The sequence below is a fragment of the Apis laboriosa genome, unplaced genomic scaffold, assembly GCF_014066325.1.
Source record: "Apis laboriosa isolate Shangri-la unplaced genomic scaffold, ASM1406632v1 scaffold38_cov145, whole genome shotgun sequence".
In the NCBI taxonomy this organism is placed as follows: domain Eukaryota; kingdom Metazoa; phylum Arthropoda; class Insecta; order Hymenoptera; family Apidae; genus Apis; species Apis laboriosa.
This window is the reverse complement of record NW_025223092.1, coordinates 1,907,776-1,929,123: the sequence shown is the minus strand read 5'-3', so window position 1 is coordinate 1,929,123 and position 21,348 is coordinate 1,907,776. Positions and strand designations below refer to the sequence as shown.

The 21,348-nt window shown below is 29.8% G+C and overlaps 1 protein-coding gene across 12 annotated transcripts in view; it reads right to left on the bottom strand.

Annotated features, from left to right (window-relative positions):
- The window catches only part of LOC122715523 (kazrin), a 172,568-nt gene that overhangs the window by 9,883 nt on the left and 141,337 nt on the right, over window positions 1-21,348 (bottom strand). For 10 of the 12 annotated variants that reach the window (XM_043937784.1, XM_043937788.1, XM_043937778.1 and 7 more), the window contains 8 exons: window positions 13,546-13,752; window positions 11,264-11,624; window positions 8,765-8,854; window positions 6,302-6,518; window positions 5,442-5,709; window positions 4,179-4,526; window positions 3,545-3,668; window positions 1,954-2,098 (listed from right to left, as the gene is read on the bottom strand). In XM_043937784.1, coding sequence (XP_043793719.1) covers window positions 1,954-2,098; window positions 3,545-3,668; window positions 4,179-4,526; window positions 5,442-5,709; window positions 6,302-6,518; window positions 8,765-8,854; window positions 11,264-11,624; window positions 13,546-13,752 — 1,760 coding nt within the window. The remainder of the gene's footprint in view (window positions 1-1,953; window positions 2,099-3,544; window positions 3,669-4,178; window positions 4,527-5,441; window positions 5,710-6,301; window positions 6,519-8,764; window positions 8,855-11,263; window positions 11,625-13,545; window positions 13,753-21,348) is intronic. The other 2 variants (XM_043937779.1, XM_043937783.1) reach the window with 2 other exon arrangements.

The following is a 21,348-nucleotide window of genomic DNA, read 5'->3' as shown; positions in this document are numbered from 1 at the left end:
TCATAAGAATAGCTTCGCCATGAATTACACCAGAATTACTAATATTAACGTGTGCTGTACATAGCGCAGTGCAGTGCAGGCAGCAGCTGTGGGCTACGGCTCAGCTATGAGAGACATTACCGATGGATCCGCGATCGAGTGGACTGCAGACCCAGCGAATCGCTGCGGTGCCGAGTACAATGTTATATCAATAAGAAGAATTCCATCGAGTATATTGCATATGTTTGTATATGTACATTATGTCGAGATTGTACTGTACTGTATATACGTGTGTGTATTCCCGATATATCCAAGTATGGCGTGTGTATTACGGATGAGTACTTACATACTAGGCACCAATCGTAAGCGATCTCGATCGTTCATTTTATATTATAGGATATTTCGCCAAAGGGGTCGAGATTGCTTGGACTGGAAATGCACATTTACCTCTTTATATAGCTTTTTTTTTCTCTCTCTTTTATCTTTAACGTGTGTTTGCAGCATCGTCATGTCAGTGCTCGTCTCCTACTCGAATCTCTAAAGTCTTTATGATATGTATAACGTCCAAATATGTCAAGTCTGAATGTCGAAATGAACAATTACCATATCTTATTCTAAGCTAATGCAGAATGATTCTAAAAATTGGAGTAAGCTCGAGTAAGTATCGTGTCTCAGCATTGGAAACATTGTATTAAGATTAAAATAAGTAGGATTATAAAATGCTTGACCCCAATTTTTAGAATATCTCTGTATATAAAGTAAATATCTTTTTGAAGAAACTGAATTTTATAAGGTAATCTTAGAATCGTGATTTAATCTTACTTATCTTGTGCACACCGCTGCGTTACTATGATTAATTTGTTTAGTTAATCCTTAAACACTTGATTATTTACAATATCTTGATAATTATATAATGTTCTATTAAAAAAATGCTTCGACTGGAAGCATGAAATTCTTAATATCAATCCTAATAATATTAATGCAAATTACTTTTTTTTTTTTAAGCTCGCCCGTTATTATGTACAATCCTCGAAGATAGGAAGTATCATATCGATTAAACTATAATATCCTTTCGAACGTGAACATCAACGAATATATTAAATCGGTATAAACCCTGAAAATGTGAGGCCTATCGAGTCGACTTTCGTATATGTAATAATAACAACAGTTTCTTTAAAGCTAATTGTTACTTTGCAAAACACATAATATTATTATTCGAGCGTTCTCGCGATTATTTCAATGTTTTTTTTTTTTAACGAACGTTTTCTCACTCTTTAGTTATCCATTGTAAAATTTGCGAAGATTAGAGAAATAACGTTACGTAGGTACTCGCGTTTTGATCGTCTCTATGCGTATAAACGTGTACTAATTATTTCCGTATAGATAATTGACAATATTTCAGCGACAATTCCTAAAGTATCTTATTTTTCTGTTAAATAGAAAATGATCCACGAGATTCTCTAAAGATCCTATCTTTATCAAGCGAAATTTCGATTTAATCGATGCACTTATCGCTACGAAGCGACTTCCTCTCTAAAATATATCGGCAAGCTGCGGTTATATTAGATTGTCAAAGATGTCTACTCGAAACATTTTTCTCGATTCTGAAAAGCAGAAAGAGGGAGAATTCGCAGCATCTCAAAGAATTTCTACAATTTTACATCTTCTTTCCCTATATTAAATTAATCGAATTAATTAATGTATGATTAATTATTTCTTTCACTGTCAAAGTCGTCCGGTTTATTTTGATTTGTTTGATGTGATTAACGACAGCGAAATATTATGTTAGCGTGAGTTCAGTGCTTGAATAGCAACCTGTCGAGGAAAAATAAAGAATTAATTGAAATGAGAGCACGAAGACGAGGATGAATCGTGTTTATCGACGTCGATCTCGTTTGCCGAACGAGGAACGACGTTTATGTCGATTAGTGAGCGTTGTCCAATGTGGCCTCTGGATGATAGTAGACTGAGTACCTTGCTGGAACGACGAGGGCTTCCAATTCGGCGGTGAGGTGTCGTCTGATCATCTGTTTAGCAGGCGGTATACCCAGAGCTGTGGCCATGGTATCGCCGGTGAAGGATGGTTCTAACACGACCAGAGCACCATGCACACCTGAATCTGTATCGAATAAAATTCTCTTAATATTTTTGAATCTATCTTATAGATTTTAACACTAGATTTATGGACGTTGACTATATATCTTTTTTTTTACTGAAATTCGTCTTTTTGACGGGTATATTAAAATGCAATTTTTTTTGTAAATTATTTATTTAAAATCTAATCTAAAAATAGTCATTGTTATTTCATTTTAATCTAATCTAAAATCTAAAAATAGATTTTTATTTACTATTGTCTTCAATACATTTTTTACATGTAAATTCTATCTTGGATGTATACTTTCCGCATATATACTTGTTAAATTTAATGCAAATATAGTTAGACTCCAGATACTGAATTGAAGCTAGTATTTTGTTCGTTGTGATGATCACTGCCCAATTCTTCAACTAATTGAAAGAAAAAATTCTTTCAAATTTTTTTAGTCCAGTGGTCTCTTCATATGTATAATACAGGCATTGATGGCTATATGAATTAAAAAAAAAAAAGCAATTATAAAACACATGAAGGGGCTCTCTACGGGATCTTTTCACAGTATTTTCTTCATTATCAACATCTTTTATTTCACTTTCGCTTTTAATATCTGAAATAATATGCATTCTTTTTTTTTTACGGTATGTATTGTGATAATTTTCATTCCCATTGTCAGAATCTTCAATTTCGTTTATATTGTCAAATTTTTCCTCATTTTCGCATAATTCGTTTATATTAAAATCCGATCCAGATTAAGCTTCATTTATGCTGGTTATTTTTTTTATCAATTATTCTTTTTTATCAATTCTATATCTTTTGAAGACTTGCCTATAATAATATAAACGTAAAAAAATATATTTTTTCGGGTAGGTTTTGAAAATATTTTAAAAAATTCAAATCTTCTTATGAAAATAAATTTTTACTAAGCTTTCAAATAGCACTTATTTTTTTTTTTTATAAAACGTACTGTTGAAATTATCTCTCACGTAAATCTATTTGTTTTATATAAAATAATAAGACAAATTCACTTACAAAAATCATTTCTTTTCTCTGTTGAAGAGAACCATTGAAGAGATTATTTGTTATCATATCGCAATTATAAATAACTTGTTTGATTATATATTTATTGCTAAATAGTTATAATTTGTTTGGTATTATTTTTTTTTATTCATTATTATTTCATTTTATTATTTCACAATAATTATCTATAAATTAATTCGTCAAATTGACGGATTTTCATAAAAACAACATCTAGAAATAATAAAATATAAATGTTCCAGAGAAAACGAATAGAAATATATAAGCATAAAATCGAAAACCTGTCAAATTGACGGGTTCCGTAAATCTAGTGTTAAACATGTTTTGATCTGTTTAAATCTTTCAAGATTCTTTTATTACTTAAGTCTAAAAAATTTTTTTGAGAAATCAATTTTATATTCTATTTGTGATATTGGAAATTTGTTAGGAAAAAATTACCTTTCAAATTCTCAGCATATTCGGTCAAATCGATGTTCCTTGCCCACCGAATGAACCTTTGGTTCGTCCAAACCAGAGGATCTGTATCCACTTGTTCGCATTGGTGTCTTCTGACTGCGAGTGCCTATTATAAAAGTACGAATTGCAGTGTTTCTTATTATCTGTTTAAATAGAACACACTCCTAATACTGAATCAATTTCGAATAAATAATCTTGAATTAATAATTCTAAATCAATTTTAAATTCTAAGATTAATAGATAATATATCTTACAAATAATTTATTTATTAAAAATCGATAGTGAATGAATGTATAGTTATTTTCCATAATATAAAAGATTTATAACTATATGGTATATTTCTTAAAATTAACATCAACATTATTATTTTACAATAAATTTGCTAATAATCATAGAATTGTAAATAAATTTACTTTTCAAAAAATAAAAATTAGTATCTATTATTATAAAAAACTTTGTACATTAGGATAAGCAGAAAATTTATTTTTTTATAAAATTAAAAAAGAAAAAGAAACATAGTTTTTAAAATATATAATTTGTATAAATTGTAAAATTCTTTTTCTAAATTTCTAAAATTTTTTTTCTAATTTAATTGAATTTATATATTTGTTCTCACCTGACGATCGTAGTTCAGCATTCGCAACAGATGAATTCCATGCACGATACTGGCCTGATGAAATTTCCTGGTCACCCCGAGCAACTTCTCAAGTTCTTTTTTACTCAGATGATCGAGCATCCGTGCGTCCACCATGTTAGTTGCGAAACTTTCGGAATATTGAGCGAGTCCAAGGTCAGGCAACCATTCCGAGCTGACCCAAGTGTGACCCAATTGAGCAATGCACGGGTATCGAACGAGACTCGGATGTCGATGCTCTTCGATGGCTAAACGAAGCTTCTTCCTGTGAAGGGGATGTGTCACTCCGAGACCGGCTTCTAATTCTGCGTCACTTAGCTCCAGTAAAACCTGAAAAAAAATATATTATAATCGAATAATGTAGAATTCGTTTATTCTAAAGAGTTATACACGATTGATTGACGAAATTATCAATGTATGATTAATTTTTAATGCTTTTATTTAATTGGTTTTATGTTAGTTTTTCAGGCACATTAAAGAATTTTGTAAGAAGTTTAAATGACATTTTTTTATTATTAGATTGTGAATTTTTATACGAGATATAGATATATATTATTGTACTTACAATATAGTAATTTTATTATATATTTTTATTTATTGCAATTATAATACAATGATTTTTTGATAAATTGGTATTTACCTAAAAAAATGAATAGAGAATTTATCGTATTGATTATTTATTCATGAATATGAAAAATCCTGTTTCAAAATTCGATACATTTAAATTACTACTTTATTTTACTTTATTTTTTATATATTAATAAAAAAGATATATATTAATAAAAAAGAAAAATTCGATTAGAAAAAGAAATATCTGATATAGTTATTTATATTCTGTTTGTTTATGGATGTTTAAAATATATAAAATATACGAGATATAAATATTTGAATAAAAATCCACAATCTATTGTTTATTTTACTGAAGAATCATTAAAAAGTTTCTCCAACATTAGATATTCAATTCAAAATTAAAATTTAAATTAGATCAAAAACAATATCTTAATACATGTATGTTATAAACTATATAAAATATTATAAAATTTAATTATTCTATAAATTCTAAATATACCAAACAGAAATTTATAACAAACTTCAAAAGTTTTATTGATTTTCAATAATTACAAACATGTTATTCTTGGAGCAACAGTATCTTATTTATATCTTTTATTCAGGACACAAGAGACGAAATGTCTCGTTCGATTTACAGAATTGCAATCAATTTTTCATTGCTCTGAGTCCACTCACCTTCCCAGATTTAACGTTTTCAGCGCATCGTGGACCATACTGTGGCATACCAAGGGCAACCTCTAACCACGCCAACACAGTCGGTGCCCTCCATCGTTCCATGGGCACGGATGCGGCTTCTCTGAGCAAACGAAGCTTCTCCGCGTAGCCTTCCTCCGTGAGCGGTGACCATGATCTGTAGGGATCGAAGCCGTCAGAGCCCTCATTACTTCCGCTTCCGCCGCTCGAGTTGTTCGCTGCCTTTCGATGCCGCGTACGGGCGAACACTCTGAAAATCGAGACGAAGAAACTGTCCTTGAGCTAAGAAGATGCTATACACTTCTGTGAAAGCATTAAGATTCGAAACCGATATTTTATTATTCGTTTATGCAATGAAAAAAAATCGAGAAGATAAAATTAGAATACGTTTTTTAACAATCTGATAATAATTTAGAGAAATTATAAATTGTGTTTGGAATGAGTCTTATAACTATATTAGTCTATTAGAGAATTGAGAAAGGAGAGATGCTTCTTAATATTTTAATAGATAATTTAAAAAAGATTAATTAAAATCATGTTAAAATCTTATAAAAATACTTAATTTTAGTTATTAATAGACTGGTTACAATTATTTTTTAAAGTTATTTTAATTCTATTTATCTTTATTCCTTTTATACATTTTTTTTTAAATAATTTTAAAAATTCAGAATTCGCAAAAATCATTATATTTAATAAAATAATTTCCATATTAAACAGATAAAATCGCCATCTCCTTCGAGTTAATTTATGTAAATTCGAAGATGATCCAAATACATCGCGGCTGACATGATTGGGAAAATGTTAATCCTGTCGAATCGATTATAATAAATGCAGTCACTCACCTCGAAATAGAGCCCCAAGTGCCTCCACGAGTTGCAGAGGAGCGTGAATGGGCGGCAGGTGCCGCGACAGGTGTGTTTTGCTTGTTTCTTCTCGGTTCTGATTCCAACGGGCTTGACAACTGTTCCACCGATCGCGATAACGAGGAATTGTCCATAGACCTCGAGAAAGCGTTGAGAGGCGACAACGTTGGGCTGCAATCCTTTGGCGTTGTCGCTGCTAAAAAATATAATATCAACGATATATATAAAACAATAGATTAAATTTCATCCTGATGAATTCTTTTCTCTGAATATAGACGAGATATATCAGCTTTGAATACAAGAAAAAATATATTGATTCAAATATTACGCGTATTAAAAATTTGCTATTTATTTTAACATGATATGATGTATCATGAATGTACAGAATTTTGATGTATTTGTGAGGATCTATACACTTGTGGAGAATCGAGTCTAAAAGCCAAAATAAACGCAAAAGTTGATAGAGGTTCATTTATTAAATTATAAGCAATTGAAGAGGCGGAGATAGAGTGAAACCCTTCTATCTTTGTCGCACTCTGTCTCGTTCCCTCTTCGTTTAAAGCAAATTGCTTAATTAATAAATTAATTAATAAATCTTAATCGACATTTTTGTATTCTAATACTTCTGTTTTTACTATGGATTTCTCAAAAGTGTCCCAAATATAGTAACACTCTGTATATTATATTTGGATCACTTAATTATATATTCAATTGATTTATTTCAATTTTCACATCGATTTATTTTAAGACATTATTCTTTTTAAAATTTTTTTATACTTTCTGATTGTAATTGAAGAATAAAGACAAAATATAAATCAGATTAAAAACTAGACTTCCAAATCTTTTTGAATATATATTTTGTCTCTGTTCCTCGAATATTATCAGAAAGTATAAAAAAAGTTTAAAAAAAAAATTATCCTCAAAACGAAATTATTAAATCTTTCTTCTTATTTCTTCATCTTTATCTTCTTCAATTTCTTCTGAAAATCATACGATTCACTTTAATCCTTCGAATTTAATTTTCATGAACGAATGATCAAAAATGACCCAGCCATCAGACAATGAGAATCAACAAGCATATTTATAGCATCTTTTCCACGAATTTTCCTTTCATATGCACTTCACAACATTCGATGCAACGTAAAGAACACACAGCGTATTGTCATTGTACAATATTTCTGCACGCAAACAGAGTCAAAATTTCGTTGGTATTTCGCTTCATCATCGAGGCAGACTGTTTTCAGAGCTTAGATGTTCGTCGAGGCAGGACGAAGGGTCTGATGAGATTACGATGAAAGTTTAGAGGAGGAGTTTCAGGAAACGGAGTGAAATGAAACTAAATCGAATCAACGGAAAGCGAGCCTGTAATTTTCCAGAATTAAATATAAGTGGAAAATATAAATGTATATATATAAATATTGTATATTGTTAGCAATATCGCATTGCAATTTTGATTTTGCAATGAACATTCTTGGCCAGTGTGCACGGAGTATATATCCGGATATTATGAAATATTTCTGATTATTCCAACACGTGCATGCGCATGCATCGCATCATACAACGCACAATTAACCGATTGTTAGAGCGAAACCACGACATAATGGACCTTTAATATTAATTGTTTGCCGGATTGAATGGATAAATAAACGAATAACCCAGCGACAGAGATTGCAATTCTTACGATCAATGACCACCGATTACTTTCAAAGCAACCACCTGATTATGCATACATAGATATACGTACCATGAATTGCAGAATTACTGTCTTAAAGAATTTTCCAATTTTCTTTATGGAAGTTATTTTCCTTTAAATAATTGATAATAGTTTTCCTTTTTATAATACAATTTTTCATTAAATTGTTATTCATGTTTTTAAAATGTTTATATTAAAAATAATTTAATCATGTTATGAATTTTATTTATTTTTAATATCAATGAAAAATATTAATTAAATTTTTTTTTAATACTCATATTTATTTTAGTTTCTCTTTTATAATGAATTATATACATTTTCAAACTCTCTTACTGAAATTCTCTTAATTTAAACAAATCAAATCTAATTTTCTTCAATATTTAAATCCGTCTCGTATTCTATTCTGTCCCCTAACACGAATTTCAAGCAACGATCGTTTCAAGACGAAGGAAGAAGCGTACATTCAAAAAACAGAGCCGAATAAATAATCGAGAAAAAGAAGAAGAAGAAGAAAGAAACACAGTTTGCAGGATACTAGACAGTATTAATAGACAAAGAGAGAAACACACAGAGAAACAGAGAGAAAAAGAGAAGCAAAGGAATTCTTGAAAAGGTTCAAAGGGAAAAGAAAGAAAGAAAGAAAGAAAGAAAAAATACAAAAAGAAAAAAGAGAGAGAGAGATAAAAGGAGGACGACGATGAAGATACGGATAGGAGACGACGATCAACGATTTATGTTTGGACACTTACACTGGTACATGTGGGATGGTGCAATGAAGGAAACCACGGAGATGCTGTCCATGTCGAGGCCGCTTCCCTCGACCGTAATTGTCGGTGTGCCTGCGCGGAAATATATAAGTAAAAAAAAAAAGTATTGCGTTCGAGATCGACGTCTCCGTGTTCTCTGTATTTTATTCTTCTGGTATATGGAGTATAAAAAAGGAAAATTGGAGAGGAACGATTTAAACTTTCAATCTCTATTCATAACATCCTTCCTTGTTTTTTGAATCCGAATAGAAAATAGTTCGTCATATAAAATCGAAATTGGCTAAATTAAAATTGGATGGAAAATTAGAATAAATGGATTGTATATTGGATAAATAGACGAGATTATAGATTACTTCTAAATTGGATTTTATTTATTGGAAATAGGTTAAGAAAATTTGTGTAACAGAAAATTTAAAGTAAATTTGTCAAGATTCTGGAGAATAATCTCTTGCTTAAAATTGCTTGTTTGTTTTTTATGTTGCATATTTCGACTGCAGTGAGTGCATATATCTTACAATTTTTAATAAATAACATTCGAAGTGTAATAATAACGTTTGATCAAAATAATTTTGTGCAGAAAATTTATTAAAATGCGAATCAATTTTTCAAAGATATCTTTTACTGGTGAATAAAATAATTATTTATGCTATATATCTATAGTTTTTTGATTTTATCAAAGCTATGTTAAAAGACTCAATCTGTCGATGGTTTAACAAATAAATCTTTTTGTCAGACACAGAAATTTCAAAATATCAAAAAATATCTATGTCTATGATTTGTAACAATTGTAACGATGCATTGATAACAATATAATTCCATTTTCTGTTAAATAATATACTGGTTGAACTTAAACACAACGAAGAATATTTTTGAAATTTTATATCAACACAGATACACACAAGAAAAAATTATGATAAGTTTATTTTCCTTGATCTTTAATTTTTATGTTATCTGGACTTAAGAAATAATTTAATATGACATGTAAAAAAATATTTTTCAAGTACAAAAATATAAATTTTTAAAAAATAAATGATAAATTTATGAAGTTTGGTAAAGATTCAATGAAATACATCAAAATTATATAAAAACATAGTTTTTATAATATGAGAGAGCTTCACAATATTTTCAAATTAAGACTTAAAAAGTTCTTGATTTTAAATTTAAAACAAACGAATAATGAGATTTATAATATCCATAAATTCTTTTATTATTGCTTTATAATTTAATTGAAAAACATTGGATTAAAAATATATTATTTAATTTCACTCAAACTCTCGTTTATAACTTCATATATGAATCAGTTAAAATAAAATTATATAAAGATGAAAATATTGAAAATCGTCGATATTTTCGTAAAATACAATAAAATTTACGATAAATATCTTTCAAAATTCTCATCTTTGAAAACCCATCTTGACATCTTGAAGATATCGTAATAAGCCAAAGTTATTAAAAAAACAAGATATTAAACAAAAAATACTAAAGAACTGTATCATAAACTAATTATAAAAATAAAAGAAAGAAGATTTTTATTTATCAAATATATATATATATATTTCCGCTCTGATCTATCGACAAACACGGAAAGATTTACGGATGGATTAAATATTTTGTGTAACGTCTAATTCAGGATCCGTGCACATGCATCACAATCACAGCACGTACTGTGCGTTTGTTCTAAACCAAATCGATCAATCGTGTGTTTTAATGCACAGCCACGAGGATTGGTTGAATAATATACGAAGTAAATGCACTCGATTAACCGGCCACCTTCGATTAGCATTCGTGGTTGATGGAATTGGCCCTTTTCTTCTCTCTCCCTTCTCCCTTCCTCCTCGACGAATCGACGGATGCGCCGTAATGCGCTTTAACAAGACGATTAATCTCGCCGACCGTTGCACTTTAAGCGCAAGAAATCATCGTGATCTAACCGCTCGACACTCTGATGAATAATAATGGCGATTGTATTATACGCGAGATAGCTTAGCGACAGGAATGCTACCTCATTTCCTCGAGGAAGAGGGTGGATCACAATGGCCGAGATCGCGATGAATAATGCGAAAATCATATAAAAATATGATTCTTCCACTGTCGATGCGTTTCTCTCATTAATTAAATTATTGAATTATAATTGTCAATGATAAATGATCTAATTTTTCACCCTTAAACCTATATATCAAAAATACTCAATTTTTGATTTCGATAATAAAAAATCTTGAATCCAAATTAACAACGGATATGTTAAATAAAGACGATCTAATTGAATTTGAAAATCTTTTGACGGATTTGGATATTTAAAAGTTAATTTAAAACCTCTAACCTCTAATGTTAATATTCAACTTTACTGTGAAACAGATATATGCACAGAACAGGAAATTAACGCAAAATTACAATTTCATTGTACGCAACCTTCATTAAAATTCTCAAATCCTTTATATACACACAATGGATATGAAACGAAACAAAGATATAATGTCTTACCATCCGTAGTGGAATCGGAAAGATTGCCACCCACGCTGGTCGCGCCGCCGCTCTCCCTGTCGCTGGATCCACGAACACCGCTATCCGCGCTGCAACTTCCTCGATCGCCCGCCTGCCCACCGGAAGAGCCAACACCTGCCGCATTGCCGACGTTCCCAACGGTCACTCCTAGCTCTGTGCTGCCTAATGGCGGTTGAGAATTCATATGAGGGATGATACCACAGCCACCGCCACCGCTGCTACTTCCTGCGCCCGGTGTCGCGGCCCCATTCACGCTGCCCCTCGGGAACGAGACCAAGGATTCCTGGTCGCTCAAGCAGATACCACCGCCACCACCTCTTTCCGCCAATTGACGCTGTAACTGTACGTAACAGTGTTCGAGACAATATTAGACAATTCTTGGACAAGTTTATGGGTCTGTGTGTAAATTGAACAAGGGAAAAGATGTTTTTGTTGATTGGAAAATTTTTGGGAATTTATTATCAATATATGTTGATATGGTAATAATTTAATCATTTGTTGTATGGAAAAATATTTCATCCAAGAGTTGCATGCTTTTATTAAACAGAATTTTTTTTAATTTATTGATTGTTATTAAACAGTGTAAATTATAAAATTAGAGAAAATTAAAGAATCACTTGTAGAAAAAGATTATTAGTTTAAGAGATATTTTAACTTTAATTAAAAATTTACGGTATAAGACAAGGAAAATATGAACAAAAAAGAATATCGTTTTACAAATTAAAATATTTTCTGAACTAATCATTTTTTATAAGAAGTAACAATCTAAATTTATTAATATATTAAAAATTATATTTCCTTTTTACATCATACATATTTTTCTATGAAATATCTTTTCATAGAATAAAGTTAAAAATTTAAACAATTCAAGAATATAGTATATATAACTTTTATAAGTTAGAACAATTTATAAGTTTATTATAAAAATCAACTTGCTGCAAAATGGATAAATAATAATGAAAAAAATTATTTATTATTTTATATATTATACAAAAATAAATGAATCTAATCTGATATAATTGCAAATAATTTTTGTTCCATCCATTTTGATTTTTGCTCGGTTCAATTTCCATCGTATCGATCGCGGTATAGTTAAACCGAAACTCTAAACTAGAAATTTTCGGCTCGTGCGTGACTTTCAGTCGACATAGCCATCCCTCGAGCCATCAGTTTTAAACTCGTTACTCGTCAGACCGTTTATGCACAGCGTGAAGAACAATTTCAGGAGCCTCAAAGCGGGCTCACCCCTCGTTTAATTGCATGTGAGGGTGAAGAGATGCTTCTTACCTAACTGCACGTAATAATATTAACATCAATCGTTGCCGGCCCAATCTTTTTCCCCCCGTCTGATCGTTTTTCACCGTGTCTCTGTATCGTCTTTCGATAAAAATAGCATCATTCACGCGTCGAGTAACATAATAATTTTTAGGAATATTTACGTTCAGATGGGAAAGTGAAAAGTTTTTTTTTTTTTATAGATCGTCAATGATGTAAGCGTGAATCGAAGCGTGTGTATGTAAATTTACATTAACCTTTCTCGTTCAACTATTCGAGAATCTAACGTTGAAAGAAACAAAGGAAAATACTTTTAACAGTTTCCACGTGGTGGAAAATTTCTTTGATGCTTCGGGGAGGAAAAGTGTGTTAATAATAAGATTTCAATTTTTTTTTATTATTATTAAATATCGAATTCAATATTCAATATCCTAATAAATAGAATTATTATAATAATTTTAATATATAAATTTAATAATACATTGATTAAACGAGATATTTATCGTTCATAAATAATACTTCTCCATTATGTATGAAACGAAAGAAAAAAAAAAAAAAAAAAAAAACGCGAGATAATTTAAAAGAAAAAAATCCCCTCAAAATTTAGCCGAATTAGCAGTTTAGACCCCCTGAAAGCTGAGTCAACGAAATTCGAGCAAATAATCCAAAGTAAGCTAAGCGACAGTCATTGCGTAAACATGAGAAAAAAATGTTACTGCTGACTCGAGGGAATCGCCGTTTTTTTTTTTTTTTTTTTTTTTTTNTTTTTTTTTTTTTTTTTTTTTTTCACTCCTTCGAACCTCTCTTTGCAAAACACTTGAACACACAACCCGGTAAAAGAGATTAAATTCATCAACCCGACTCCCCATGGTGCGCAATAATGCACACACGTAGGGGACACGTAGCCGGCTCGAGAAAGAAAGAAAGAAAGAAAGAAAAGAGAAAAGAAGAAAAGAAAGAGGGAGAAGAGAGAAAAAAGGGCTCACCTCTTTTATAGTCGCGTGTGCGTGCGAAAGGGCGGCCTCTTTGTCGGCCAAACTAGCCGCGAGGCTGAGACTTCGATCGGCCTCGTCCCTTGCAGCCCTTAGAAGGCTCCAGCGTTCCCTCTCCCTCTCGCGCTCGCGCTCCTCCGAAGGTATGCCGACTCCTTGCTGTTGAAGGCGTCCTAAAGTCGCCTCGTTCTCTCGCATCCGCTGTAATCAACGGTCAAAGAGACCCATATCCGGGCAGTAATTCCACCCGAGAACCACCACCGTTTAACAATGCATGCAGCACGCGCACAAAGTGTCAAAGAGTCCCTTTGAAACAGTCGGAAACAACAGTGCGCAATGTATGATTAAAAGTTGAGCCGGGGAGCGAGTAATTATAGCGAGGGGGTCGCGGCGAAATCGTTCTACGATGTTTCTTGATTAATTAGGTTTGAGTGTGTGGGATATGTTTTTTAAATATTTTTCCTTTTTTTTTTTTTTTTTGAAATAAACACGGATGGAAAGTATAAAGTATATGAGTTTATGAGTATTACGTATTATTTACGCGATATATTTTTCGCACGGTATCACGAAAATGAGTATATTATGCAACCAAAATCTAAGAATCTGTTAAAGTAATGAAAATAAGTTTGATATATTAATTTCCATTTACTTTTCCCAATTTTCCCTAGATCTTATATAATTAAATTTTTTAAATCGAGCATAGTGACATGTTTACATAGATTTCTGAAACTAGCGATTACAAAGATTAATAAAATATTATCAATCACTGATTATTCCTAAGAATTCCTTAAGATTCTTAATTGTTTATTTTTCATTACGCGTTTTAAAATTTTGAAAATCGGAAAAGTTAAACCTAACCTAAAAGAATCTCTCGTACCGTCTTAGAATTACCAACTTTTCCCAGAGAATTTCCCCTAGATCTTTTTTCGACACGGTTGATCGACAACACGGTAACACGATACAGGTGCAACTTGTCGCTTATTTACAGGTGTCATGTAGCTTCACCTATTAGCCGCTAGGATATCGGCTACGGAGAACTTAATCCACTTATCTCTCCCTCGGGCGCAAGGAAGTTCACGATACGTATAACAGGTGTTGCTGCTGGTTTATCGGTTAAAGTTTGGGACAACGCGATTACTGCCACTCCAACGGGTCGGTCAGGTGTTGCCCGTTGGCGGGTCAACATTTTCGAGTTAAAAACTATCGATGCATCGCTGGTCACACAGCTTTGCCGGCTGTCGCGTGGAAAATTGTTTGCGTGCGCGTGTGAAAGTACGAAAAGTTTCGTATATGCCCAAAATCTCGAATTTTAATCCATTTAACGGTTACAATATGCACGATATTAATATATTCGTGGGACACCTTTGGAAGATCGGATTACGGAGGCGAAAGTTAACTCGATCGAGGCTTGTTTATTAATTTATGTTTTAAGCAATTTAAATTTGCGTCAGAGGAACAGAATGAAATTGTGCTTCCAAGTATATAAAATACGTGTATAAAGTTTATTATTATTTTTTAATAATTAGCAACGTTAACAATTACGTAACAATAATAAAACTTAATAAATGCTATTTGCCAAAAGAAAAAATAAAATTCAAATTTTGTAGAAATAAAATTTTCCATTTTCGATTATTTATATTTACTTTTATCTATTAATTTATTCGTCTTTCGAAAAATTATTTTAAATCTCATTTAGATTGTTTAAAAATTACCATTATTTCTATTCCTGATTGTAGATTCTTAAATAGAAAGTTGGATTTTTAGATCACTTGCTAGAAAAATTCATTGATTTAGAATCTATGGATGTCTTTTACAGTCTATTTCGAAAATTACATTAGCAGACACGAATATAAATCACATCATTTCTAAGAGTTCACGTTTATGACCGCCTTGGCAGGATTCTACGAAATTCTTGTAGACGTTTAATGATGTAAAAAGAATCTTGGAAGACTGCCTTTTATAAAAGGTTCTATCGCTGCTATTTTAACTTTTACAAAGATCGCTGGATCGTTATATTTTTTTTTTTGTTGTCATTAATTGTGAGAAAAATTTATAAGAAACTTATATTGAAAATTTTGTTCTGAAAATTACGAAAATTCTTTTTTTAAATTTAGTAACAAGATTATTATTATACAAGATAAATTACATAACTTTGTTGTTTTAACAAAATAGCTTTTTATTTAATATTCAATATTCTTTTAAATTACAGATTTAAATCTCATATTTAAGTCATAAAACTCATGCAGTATTTATATATTTTATGGCTTGTGGATTTTTATGCAAATACTTTTTTTTATTTATATTATGTATATATTTTTTATATTTTATTTGTTACATATTTTTCTTCTCATATCAATTCTGTTTGCTGACGATAATTTATAATATTTCAAATGGTTGTACGAATCAATATTTGCAAATATTTTAAGTGGCATCTCTATATAGCAAGATTAGGACAGGTAGTCAAGCAAATTTAAATTATTAAATTATTCCATTTCAGCTTGTATTTTCAATTTACAAATAAATTTTTACAAATAAAATTATACAAATTTATCAATGAAAATTTTTTGGTAATTTTGCAAAAATACACGTAATATATTTCTATTCTTCACGTAAATTTATCTCACATAAATTTTTTTATTTAAGTATATTATTTATAATTACAAAACAATCATTATACTTTACATCTTCATCTCTCATAGTCTCTAATTTTTCTTTAAAAAATTTCTTCATATATTTAACAAACTGTCATCCTGTATTAATTCATTATATCCATAATCAAAAACTAAATCCATATCAAAAGTATCAAAACTATTATAAAATATTATTAATCTTCTTTCAATCTGAATACAAACTCCAAAATTTAATCAATCTTCAATAACTTGTTCCGATTTTAAAGTACATAAAGATTTTACGTTCATTCTAAAACGTGTTCCTAATTCATTATGCGAATGTTGCACGTTTATCACCAAGGCGTCTCCGCAATAATCAATTCCGCTTAAATATAGGGGAAAACAGAGTGTATACACGGCTGTATACATCGAGATAAAAGAATACAACGGAAGATTTCCACGTGCGGAACGGTGTTACGTCATTGCTGATGAAGTGGATTATGCACGATGCGACAAGACGCGGAAGAGGATAAAACAGGGGAAAATTGAAGAACCGTGGCCAGGGGAGAAGGGGGATCTGTTCTAAGACCTCGAAGTAACCAGCATTTCCTTTCATGTCCTATTATGCAGAGGCACGAACACACATTGGAAAATGTCTTACGGCTCTTATCGACGATGTTTAACGCGATCGAGAGAGAATATTAAAATGCGACCGGTCCTTGCTACGATTCTTTACAGGCTGATTTTTCTCCCTTATTCAATCAAACCTCTTTCCTATTCTAACGTTGCGAATCAGTTGATGGAAGAATAGATCTTAATAAAATTTTAAGTTGAAGTGATAAATTCCAATATCAGATTTGCTTTCAGATTTTACACAGATGAGATTATATATGTTTGAAATAATTTGTTTGAGTGATGGTGGTTTGTGCTTTCATATGTGGTATATAAATAGTATCAAGTTCAATGTCTTTCATCAGAGTGTAATAAATGTAATAGAGCATCGATATACAAATGCATGAATATTTTTATTTGAAAATTAAAGATGAAATTATTATGAGTAGCTTTTAAATGTTTATTGTATAACATTATTATAGCAATATTATAGGATGAATTGAAAAAATATAATATGATAAGAAAGAAAAATAAAAATGTCATCCATGATTCAAAAAGTCAATCTTGTAGCTTAACAAGGATAAAGGATATAAAGAAAAGATTTATACTAATCTATTCAACAAATTTTCCCATAGGAATTAATCAAATTGGTGTCTCGTTGGTTTCCGTAGTTTTGTTTTCGACGACGCGACGTCACTATGTTCTTTCGGCTTAGAAAGCATATTTACGATCGTTAATATAAAACGTGCTACTGGATATTAAAGTTTGTCTTTCTCCTTATAGAGGATCGTGCATGATGCATCGTTGTGTCCTTATGAAAATCCTTTTTCTCCTATTCTCTTTCACCAACTCGAAACTCATCCTTTTTCGCTCGAACTCATCGACAAGCCTTCTTCAGATCCCCGAGTTTTTTTGCAAAGAAACATTAAATAGTCGCGATACATGCCGTTATTAATCTTCTCTCTTCTCTTTTTCTCGTATGCAAGAGATCGTTTTAAGAAGAGGGATAAAAAGAGAAAGGAGGAAGGAAGAAGTTTTCAATTTTCCTACCAAATACTTTAAACGGCCTGTTTTGTACTTCGTTTTCTTCTTCTCATCTATTCGCTCGTTCTTACTTGCATAGATTATATTATACATACAGGGTGACCCAAAAATATAGGAACTGAATCCGTTAACTGAAGATTCCTGAGGTAATTTTAAACAAATATTTTAAGAAATATTTTTTTTTTGCAAAAGTATTCGTTTCGACTTTGTTAACAAAAAACACTGGTCAATCACGGAGCGCGTAATCTTAATCGAGCCGCGACTGTAGCGTTGGCTATGTGCTGCCATTGAGCACGAACAAATCTAAGCAATATATGAAGAAATATATATATGTTTGAATATAAGAAATATTTTTTATCGATAAGAAAAATTATATCAAATTATATTATGAACAGATATATAAATGTATAAATATAAATATATAAATTTCAAATATAATGAAATTTATAATGATCTTTTACAGTTGCAATTTTTTTTAGAAATTAGGAAAAAAATTATAGGAGTATCTTACATTTATAGTGAAAATTTTTGCAATACTTTAGTGAATATTCACTGAATAGTGAATTTTATAAGGCTTTCATTTTTTAATTAGAAGATAGTACTTTGTCTTAAATTCACAATAATTCTTAAAATTCACAATATCTTTCGATATTCAATTGTTTTGAATTTATTTAAGATACTTGTATTTAAACATTTGGCAAAATCATAATAAACGACACAAAACAATACATACCGATAATATATATTGTAATTAAAATAAATAAAAGTGGAAATTAAAGATAATCGATTAATAAATTCATTTTTAAATTTTAAAACACGAAAAATATCGAAAATCGTGCTTAATCCTAATTTTTTGTGGCTCTAACCCTACTTACGTCACACGAAGAATTATGAACATCATTACCATTACACCCACGATCTCAAAAACGATCTTACCATTATCCATTTTATTATCCACTTGGTTCTTGGAATTATTGAGAAAAAAAAACACGAACACCGAAAAGGATGGCTACGTTCCAGGCGATCCACGTTTATTTACGGCCGGAAATCGGCGCGGGTTGTTCATTTGCCGGAATTGGAATGACCGACGACGTTGCGTCGGGTCGTCGCCATTGCAACGATAACGGTGTCGGGAAAATGAGAAATTCCAGCGAGTTTAATGAAAGTATTTAACAGGCAAAATTGCTGTACCGGTTTCCGTGTTTCCAACCCGCGAACCGGAAGTTGACGTGGGCCACGGATGAAAATTGAAATTGCATTTTCACCGGGTATTCGTTAAATAAATTCTTTTTTGTTTCTTTTNTTTTTTTTTTTTTTTTTTTTTTTTTTTTTTTTTTTTTTGCGCGCGCGCATTAAACTCGAGAGAGTTATTTTTCTCTTCGACTAATAACGTCGGGTCATAGCGTGGCCGCGTGGAGATATTTAAAAAAATACTTGGAGCGTTAAACATCCTATTAGTTCTGTTTAATTATACTTTCTTTCTTTTTTTTTTTTTTTTTTTAAGTTTACGGGCGGTAGGAGCTTGGATCTTTTGAATTGAATGGAATTTAAATTGAAAGGATATTGTTTTTGTTCGGACGATATTTTTGTTGATAAAACTGTGTTCGAGTATTGTATGGATTGGATGAACGATTGTATTCCGTTGTTTTAAAAATATTTCTTTTTATATATAAATTTTTTTTACCCTTTTTAAAGTATTTCATTCTTTCTTCAAAATAATCAATATAATCAAAGTTTTTGTGAAATTTTATATATTTTATGTGTAATAATGATCTATTGTCCTATCTTCCTTAATTTTTTTAATATTCTATTTTTTAAAATGATTTATTTGCAAAATATTTAAGATAAAATTCAATTTTTATGGAGAAAGTTATTATTTGCATAATTATAAAAATATATTCTGTATATAAAAAAATCAATAAAAATTATCAAATAAATTTTAACATTATCATACATCTAAATAAAAAAATTTTTGTGACAATTCAATATAATGAAGATTTCAATAAATCCTAGAATTTTTTCAGATTTCTTAAAATCCAAGAACAATAAAAAAATAATTGTAGATATGAATGATTCAGATTAGTATAAAAAATATGTTTTTTGATAAAAATTTAAATTATGGTCATTGTTGTAATAATAGTAAAATGAAAAAATTAAGATTTTAAACAAAAGAATTTTAAATCGTTATAGGAATATCATATCAAATTGTCAAATTGGATTTTTACAATTTGAAAATAAAAATTTACTTATAATTTACTTATAAATAATCTTATATATAAAAATTACAAATTAGATAAAATTGTAAATTTTGAATTGTTATTTTATTTTTGTGACGTATAAAATATTTGGAGAAAGAGATAATTCTAGAAAATAACTAAGTGAAACAAATGCGAAAGCTGATGTGCAAAAAATATTGGAAATTTCTTTATTATATTATAATATAATTTAATCTTCTACTAGATGGAGCAATGCATTTAGTACAAAATTGAATTTATTTATAATTTAATAAATAAGCTTCTAGCAACATCTTCACTATCAATTTTCAATTTTTAGAATCACCCTTAATATTTTTTATTTACTTCATCCAAATATCCTGTATAAATATTTTTTATATAAATATATATATTTATAAACATATTGATAGATAGAAAATCATAGTAAATCACATATAAAAAATTTTGAAAGATAATATTTAAAAAAATAACAATTTTTTTTATATATTTTTATATTTTTCAATTTTACTGTATTGATTTTAAAATTTAAAAAAAATTTTAAATTTGTATTTTCAGCCTTCCAATTATGCGAATATAATAATATTCAATAAAAAAAACAACATTTATCAAAAACATTTGCATACTTTTAATTTTATATATATAAAAATGAAAAATTTAAAATGCATAATTTTGTTAAGTTTGGCTTTTACTATCAAACATTGTAAAGAACATTGTAAAGATTTTTTAAAAATATAATTCAAAATTAAAATAAGAAATACTAGTTAAAACTAGTTTTTTCCAGTTTTTTTAGGTTCCAACCCTCTTATATAATACTCAAATAACTCATAAATTCCCTTTCTTTTTCCATATAAGACAAGGAAAATTAAAAAAATTTAATATTTATTAACTTTATTCATAGAATGATTAGATTGTTTTTGAGTTAATTAGCAAGAGGATCATTTCTATAGAACACGGTAAAATAATTATGTTCTTATGCGTCATATATGTGATATTAATTTCTTTTTTCATATTGCGTTTTAATTTTCTTTGGGGTTGCATGATAAGAAATATTTTTGTATATTATAGACAACGAAAAATTATATCATAAAAATATATTGTTTTTGATTATTTTAAAATTATTTTCTTTTTTGATTAACAAAAATTATTCCACCATTAAATCATTTTTGAGCGTGACTTTTTCTTTAATGATAGAGAAACCATCAACTAAAAATAATAGCAACTCAAAAATCAATTTACGATTTACAAGAAGAAATTTACTCGCACAGATATAAAAGTAAAAACGTAAAATTAAAAATAAG